At 51.7% G+C, this 8,338-nt stretch overlaps 1 protein-coding gene across 1 annotated transcript in view; it reads left to right on the top strand.

Annotated features, from left to right (window-relative positions):
- The window catches only part of ITPKC (inositol-trisphosphate 3-kinase C), a 17,140-nt gene that overhangs the window by 1,049 nt on the left and 7,753 nt on the right, over window positions 1-8,338 (top strand). The window contains exons 2-4 of the mRNA XM_024768300.1: window positions 1-1,008; window positions 5,222-5,321; window positions 7,637-7,850. Coding sequence (XP_024624068.1) covers window positions 1-1,008; window positions 5,222-5,321; window positions 7,637-7,850 — 1,322 coding nt within the window. The remainder of the gene's footprint in view (window positions 1,009-5,221; window positions 5,322-7,636; window positions 7,851-8,338) is intronic.

Below are 8,338 nucleotides of genomic sequence, written 5' to 3'. Positions count from 1 at the left end.
CGGCCGGAGAGGGGCGGGCCCCGGGCCCGGACCGAGGAGTCCAACCTCCACACCGAGCCCGAGAGGGCCGGCCTCGGGCCTGAGTCGGGGACCGAAGGACAGGCTGAGCCTGAAGCAGCTGGCTCCGGGGCGGGGACGGAGCGGCCCAGCCAAAAGACGGAGCCAGGCAGGTCCATCCTCCGGACACATCCAGAAAGGAGCAGCCACTGGTCAGAACTGGAGACAGCCGGTGACTGGACGGAGACTAGGACAGATGGCTTTTGGACTGATCCACACAGGTCTGACCTCCAGTGTCAGCCAGAGAGGGCTAACCTCTGGGCACAGCAAGGGGTTGATGGGCCCTGGGCAGAGCTAGAAATACATGGGTCACAGACCCAGCCAGAGAGGGCCAAGCCCAGGGCTGATAACCTCTGGACCCACCAGAACAGGTCCAGCGTCCGGACTCAGCCAGAAGGGGCCTCTCTCTCGACAGAGCCAAATGCTGATGGCTCTTGGAAAGAATTGTACACTGATGGCTCCAGGACACAACAGGATACCAAAGACCCCTGGATAGAGCAGCACACTGATGGCTCCCAGATACAACAGGATACGGAAACAACCTGGAAACAGCTTGACATCGATGGTTTCCCAACACAACAAGATACTGATGGCTTCTGGCCACGGCCTGGCACTGATGGACCCCAGACACAAGATACTCATGGACCCCAGACAGAGCCTGGGACAGACTGCCTTTTGGGGGAGCCCAAGCAAGATGGCTCATTAGAGGAACCAGAACACGGGGAGTTGGTGACTCACCTGTACTCTCACCAGGAGTGTTGCCCCCTGACCCCTGTGCCCCGCCTCATCATCACTCCTGAAACCCCTGAGCCTGAGGCTCAGCCAGTGGGACCCCCCTCCCAGATTGAAGGGGGCAGTGGAGGCTTCTCCTCTGCCTCCTCTTTCGACGAGTCTGAGGATGACGTGGTGGCCGGGGGTGGAGGTTCCAGCGACCCCGAAGACAGGTCTGGGGTGAGTGGGACCCATCCTGCCCTTGAGCCACATCCCCACAGATCCCGTATCCCCCGCCTCCGTCCCCGCCTTTCCTTTGAGAAGTTCTTTAGAACTCCACCAGCAATTTCATCTCCAGGCACCTCTTCCATCCGACAGCAGGGTTACTAACCCCCTCCAGGCAGCCTCTTGCTAATTCTCTTCATTTCCCCTCACCCACTGCCTCCAGTCCTGGGGTCAAAAATGGATGGCTGCTGGCCAACTTCATGGTACCCAGGAATCCCTGAAATTGTGTGAAACTGTGTGTGTATACACATGTTTTTGCAGCAAGGGTCTGTGACTTCTGTTGGATCACAGTCTGTGACCCCAAACTCTAAAGAACACTAGTTCAGACAGACAGGAAGGGTGCACTTTCTACCGACTTTTCTAAGTCTGGAGCCTGTAGCTGCCTTAAAGGGTCATCAGTCTTCACCACCCCTTAGCTCATTCACTTTTGTAGGGAGTGAGCTCCCAGCTTTTATCAGATTCTCAAAGAGCTGTGTGAAGCCAAAATGCTAAGGGACCCCCAGCCTGGCCAGTGACTCTCCCATTTCCCCATTGCGTTGCCCCCCAGCTCCCCAGGGTGCTCCAGCACACTCTTGTTTACATCCTCCACCCTCATCCACAGCTTGGGTGCGGTTCTCTGGGGAATCAGGAAGGCCGGGGAATCAGGAAGGCCGGCAGGGCAGGTTCAGGGAGGGAGGGTCAGCGCATAGGCAGGTGTGAGAGCCTCTGGTGGGTCTGCCTGCTGGGTCCTCCCATTGTCCTGGGGCCCCTGGCTGGAATCTGCCCTGAGTCCCCCTCACCCCACATGCTTCCCTTTAGGAACGAGCTCACACATGTGGCCACAGATATAAGAGGTAGACCTGCCCCAGCCTGCCTGTGCCGGAGCCAAGGCACTGACCCTCTGGGGCTCTCTGCCATTGCTGTTCCCTCTGCCTACTCCCTCATCTCCTTGGCATCTCAGAGCAGCTAAGCTGGAGTGAATGAAGAAACAAAAATAACAGCTATCACTCGCTCATGCCCAGCCCTGTGCTAAGCTTTCTTTTTTATTTTATTTTTTTCAGCCACACTCTGAGGCATGCAGGATCTTAGCTCCCCGACCAGGGATCGAACCCACGCCCCCTGCATTGGGAGCACAGAGTCCTAACCACTGGACCTCCGGGGAATTCCCTGTGCTAAGCTCTTTGCTTATATTAACTCATCTTAATCTTCACAGCAGCCCTATGAGGTAGATACTATGATCCCCATTTTATAGACGAAGAAACTGAGGCACAGAGACTCATCCAAGGTCACAGACCTTGGAAGACACAGAGCTGAGATTCAAACCCTTACTGAATACCAGGCACTTTTCCAAGTGCTATATGTGTGTTAACTCTTTGAATCCTTATAAAAGCACTATAAGATTGGGATTATTATTATCTGCATTTTACAGAGGGGAAACTAAGGCCTAGAGAAGTGAGGTCACTTGCTTAGAGTTGGCCACGTCTGGTCGGAGCTTGGATTCTAACTCAGTGCTGGCTTAGTTGAAAACCCAGTCATTTTCACCCCTGCACGTTGTGGATCCGTCCCTAACTTGCCTTCCTCCCAGGCCTCCCTGTCTCCAGTGTTTCCTCATTCCCTAGAATCTGCCTCCAAAACCCAGCTCTGACTAACTTTTCAACGTTCCCGGCTCCAGAGTCTTCCATGGCTCCCCAGGGCCTGCCTGATAGCGATCAGGAGTTCAGTCCTGTGTTCACAGCTTCCTGTCTCCAGGCTCCTTTCTACGTTCAGCTTCCCTTCTCCCGTCCTGATCCCTTCTGCTGCTGCAAGGGAGCCGAAGTACATCCTGTTCCCTGAACATGTTGCAGCCATCCTGCCTCCGCTCATTGCTCAAGCTGTTCCCACCACCCAGAATACCCCTCGCTTCCTTCTTGCTTCATTTTGAAATCCCATCTGACCTTCCAGGCCCAGCTACTTTCTCCCCCCTCCCCCACCTTCCTTCCTTCTCACATCCATTCTGTCCTCCTAATCAGACAACAGACAGTCCCAGGGTCCCTAATTTGTGTTTGGCCCCATGTTGGCTTTGCTGGGAACACAGTAGTGACCCAGACACTGCCCGCATGGAGCTCCCAGGCCGGTGGAGGATACAGACCCATCACCAGGCAGTGACAGCTCAGAGTGCTCAGGGCTGGGATGGGGGAAGCCCAGAGGGTTGTGGGAATCTAGAGAAGGTGACTGGCCAGACCTGGGGTATCAGAGAGGGCTTCCTGGAGGAGGAGGAGATGTGAGCTGAGGCCATGATGAAGCCATCTGAGAAAGCCCAGATTAACCATCAGATCTAAGAAAAAAGAGAGAGAAGATACTGAACCTGCTTATGATAAAAAAAAAAAAAAGACATCTAATCAACCTCCTTCAACCCAAGCTACATTTTTGGAGCACCTCTTGTGTGTCAGGCCATGGCTGGGGACACAGCTGTAACCATGACAACCCCAGTCCCTGCCCTCAAGACTTGTAATCTAGCAGGGCTGTAAATGGATAAGCCCAGGGCAGTGGAGTCAGACCAGAGGTAGAACCCCAGCACTATGCTGTGTGATTTAGGCAGGTGACTCCACCCGTCTGAGTCTCTGTTTCCGCCTCTGTAACACAGTCAGCAGTCCTCCTGGGGTTGTGTTTTTAGGATTAAGTAGGTTATGGCACACTGAGCCTTTGTCATTGTGCCTGGAATGTTCCAGGTGCTTAGTAAACAGGAACCTTTATTCATCACCTCCTCTTCACGGCTGGCAGCTGGAGAGGGGAGGGAATAGCCCTTCCTGAATCCTTCAGTCCAACCCCTGCCTGTGTTTGACCTTCCCACCATCCATTAGATGTCTGCTAGGTAGCTGGGCTCTGGGGGGTAGGAGAGAACATGGCCTTGACCCCGGGGTGGGGGGAGATGAGCCACATAGCTTTTTTCTCTGGAGAGGACTCATTCTCCCAATCCTTGCTAAGGGCCTGCTGTGTGCTTGGAGCAGAGAAGATATTCGTGTGCGTGCATATGCAAATGCAGTGAATCAGGCAGTAACCAGGTCTCAAGAAGCTCTTGCTTGAGTCCACATGATACAACTAAATCCTTGTTTTCTGTTTGCTTCTCTGGTTTTTTGTGGCTCTCTCTCTGTCTTTCTCTGCATCTATGTTTCTTTTTCTTTCTCTGTCATTACTTTGTGTTTCCCATTCTGTCTTTCTATATTTCTTTCTCTTCTAGTAACTCTGTGCCTATCTCTGTGTCAGTTGGAAGAGGTCAGGGTTTGCTATAGTGACAAACAGCCCCCAAACTCAGTGACTTGGAACAACAAAGGATTTCTTTTTTTTTTTTTTGGCCCCGAGGCTTGCAGGATCTTAGTTCCCCAACCAGGGATTGAACCGAGGCACTTGGCAGTGAAAGCACGGAGTCCTAACCACTGGAGCACCAGGGAATTCCCAACAAAGGATTATTTTCATTCCTACTGCACATTGACCGTGGGTCGGTGGTGGCTGAGGCGGCCCTGCTCCATGCTGTTTTCACTCAGCCTCTGTTTCTCTTCCTACAGTCCCCCACCCCTTTCTACACTGGGGAAAAGAACATGGAGAGTCACTGGTTGGCTTTAAGGCTTCCACCCAAATGTGACACTTCTGCTCACATTTCATTGGCCAAAGCTAAGTTCAAGAGGGCGGGGATATCCCTGGTAGGGGGACAGGCTGGAGCTATTTGGTAAGCAGCTGTCATGACTGCTGCAGTCTCCATCTTTGTCCCTGTCTGTCTTTGTCATCACTTTGTCATCTGTCTCTGTTTCTGTCTCTCTCTGTGGTTCGGCCTCCATTCATCAACTCCTGCCTTTATCATTTTCCCTGGAACCACCTTTTTGATGTATATATGTCGGGGGACGATTTGGGAGTTGCTGGTGACTGCAACACAACCTAGCCTATCTCTGCTCCTTCGAGAAGGACAGAGAGACACAGATACAAAGTGATGACGCCGAGACAAATAGAGACTCTTCTCTGCCTTTGCTGAGGCCTCTGGGGAGTTTGTGATTGCACAAGTCAGTGAGCTTTGCTCACTGCAACCAGCTTGGGCCCAGGGATCCCAGGAAGCCCCCCTAAGGACCCCCGGTCCACCTTGGTTCCCTCTCATGGCAGCAGCGCCATCCCCCTCCATCCCCGGCCTTAGCCCTGACCCCACCCTTTCTGCCCCACACAGAACAAACCGTGGAAGAAGCTGAAGACAGTGCTGAAGTATTCGCCCTTCATGGTCTCCTTCCGAAAACACTACCCTTGGGTCCAGCTGTCTGGACACTCCGGTGAGCGTGGGGGGAGAAGGGCGGGTGGGGGACAGGCAGGGCTGGGCAGAGACGCCTGGACGGGGAAGGAACTGCCGTTTGTACTTTAGTTCCCCCATCTGTAAAATGGGCTTGGTGACAGTCTCCAGCTCATGGGGCTTTTATGGAAAGTGCTTAGGCCTGGGCTGGGCCATTTATACATCAGGATGGAGGGCTGTTTCCTGTTATCCCGGTGGCAGGGGGCAAATCTTCGACCATGGGGACAGATGGACCTGGGCTCAAATCCGAGTTCCGCTCTCTATTTGTGGATGACCCTGGGCAAGTTACTCTCCCTCCCTGGGGCTCAGTGTCCTCATCTGTAGTGTGAGATAATCGTCCCTCCCTTGCAGGGTAAACTAAAGGGTTAAAATCAAAATGTATATTGAGGGCTTCCCTGGTGGCGCAGTGGTTGAGAGTCCGCCTGCCGATGCAGGGGACGCGGGTTCGTGCCCCGGTCCGGGAAGATCCCACATGCCGCGGAGCGGCTGGGCCCGTGAGCCATGGCCGCTGAGCCTGTGCGTCCGGGGCCTGTGCTCCGCAACGGGAGAGGCCACAACAGTGAGAGGCCCGCGTACTGCAATGTATATTGAGATTGAGAGACAGACCCCTCATAAATGGCAATTACCAGTCCCTGTCCTCACCCTGTGGCCAGAGCAGAGTAAGCCCCCAATAAACAACAGCTATAATGTTTTTTCCCCAGGACCTAGCACAATCTCTTTAGCACATAATAGCACAAGGCCTAGAATCTATCATTTTTGGTAAAGGGCTAGAGAATAGATATAAACTATTCAACCCTGTTGTTGCAGCACAAAAGCCGCCATAGTTAATATATAAATTTGTGAGTGTGTCTGTGTTCCAATAAGCTTTTTTTTACAAAAACAGGCTGTGGGCTGGACTAGACCAACTGTACCCACCAGCAAAGGGAGGCAGGAAGAGAACTTATCTGCCTGTTCATCCTTAGAACTGAGTCAGAGAAAGGCAAGGCCCCCCTAAAACTGTAGACACAGGCCTGCCATCTGTATGTATTCTAGTTACTATCGCTGAGTTTAAAAAATACCAAAAATGAAAAACTCAAAACTTAGTGGTGGTTTAAAAAAACAAACAAACAACTTAGTGGAATAAAACAACCATTTGATTACACTCATAAGTTTTGGGTCAGGAATTCAGACAGAGCATGGCAGGGCTGGCTTGTTGCTGCGCCGTGATACCTGGGAATTCAGCTAGAACAACTCGAAGGCTGCAAGCTGGAGACCTTAGGAGGTTCATTCATTCACACACCTGGCAGTTGATGCTGGTTGTTGGCTGGTTCTCAGTTGGGGCTGCCGGCTGGAAAGCCTACATGTGACTTCTATGTGTAGCTGCTTGGGCTTCCTCACAGTATGGTAGCCTCAGAATAATCAGATTTCTTACATGGTAGCTCAGGACTTGAAAGGCAAGTGTCTCTGCCAACAAAGTGGAAGCTGCATCTCCTTTTATGACTTAGATCTGAAGTCACAGTGTTGCTTCTGGCATAAGCCCTCTCAGATTCAAGAGGAAAAGAATTAGATTCCACTTCTTGGTGGGAGTGGCAAAATTCTAGAAGAGCATGTGGGACATGAGCTACTGTTGCAGCCATCTTTGGAAAATATAATCTGAAAATACTACCTGCCTCAATAAGAATTTGTAATTCTGATCTTCTCTATCTGCATGGCCCACAAAATGCCAGATTTGTAAATTCACAAGGCCCTGATGGTTAGCACTCTGGGACTCCAGGCAGAAGCAAATGCAGATCTGCTTGGGAGAGCCATGCTCTTGACTCAGATCTCACAAAAATTCCCATTGCTGATGGAGAGCTCACAATCCAAAATTACAAAACAAACGAGGACACAGTGTGCTGTGAACAGGCCTCTGTTTAAACCAAATGCAGAACTAGGTCCTTCCTTCACCACCTCTGGCCAAGATTTTGAGAATTGCTGGTAGGGAGAGAAGGTATTGCGGAAGGGTCAGGCAAGATGACGGTGGCCAGGACCTGATACCTACAGGAGGTGGGGGGGTTCTCTTGCTCATTCAGTTCTTTGTTTTGCGGTACGTGGGCCTCTCATTATTGCGGCCTCTCCCGTTGCGGAGCACAGGCTCCGGACGCGCAGGCTCAGCGGCCATGGCTCACGGGCCCAGCCGCTCCGCGGCACGTGGGATCTTCCCGGACCAGGGCACGAACCCGTGTCCCCCGCATCGGCAGGCGGACTCTCAACCAGTGCGCCACCAGGGAAGCCGTTGCTCATTCAGTTTTTGACCCTCTCATTGACGGCTGCTCATAGGGAACTTCCAGGCAGGAGAGGATGGTTGGATTCTAAAGCGTTTCTGTCAGTATGAGCAGCGCAGCCTGGAGCAGCTGATGTGCGACCCCCTGCGACCTTTCGTGCCAGCCTACTATGGCATGGTGCAGCAGGATGGCCAGGCCTTCAACCAGATGGAAGATCTCCTGGCAGACTTTGAGAACCCCTCCATCATGGACTGCAAGATGGGCAGCAGGTAGGTTCAGGGGCAGCCATGGGGCAGAGGTGAAGGGTCGGGGGGAACATTTTTGAAGATAGCGCCAAGCCAATCTTGAAAGCGGTTGTACCGGCATCCTTTCCCGCCATCAGTGTATGAGAGTTCTGTTCTGTCTTCTCATCAACACTTTGTATTACCTGTTTTATTACTTTTAACTATTCTGGTGAATAGTTATGGTTTTAATTTCGATTTCTCTGATGACCAAACAACTTGAGCATTGATTGGCCATTTGGATATCCTCTTTTGAAAAGTGCCCATTTTTCTACTGGTCTCTCTTTTTCTTTTTATTATAAAGATGTATAATTCTTTATATATTCTGGATACAAGTCCTTTGCTGGAGATACACACACACACACACACACACACACTCCAACTCTCCCATTTCACTCTCTTAACATCTTTTGATAAACAGAAGTGTTTTTTTAAATTAGTTATTTATTTACTTAGTTTTGGCTGCGTCGGGTCTT

Source organism: Neophocaena asiaeorientalis, unplaced genomic scaffold, assembly GCF_003031525.2.
Source record: "Neophocaena asiaeorientalis asiaeorientalis breed wild unplaced genomic scaffold, Neophocaena_asiaeorientalis_V1.1 scaffold629, whole genome shotgun sequence".
Classification (NCBI taxonomy): Eukaryota; Metazoa; Chordata; class Mammalia; order Artiodactyla; family Phocoenidae; genus Neophocaena; species Neophocaena asiaeorientalis.
Note: the sequence above shows the minus strand (reverse complement) of the source record. Positions and strands in the feature narration are given on the sequence as shown.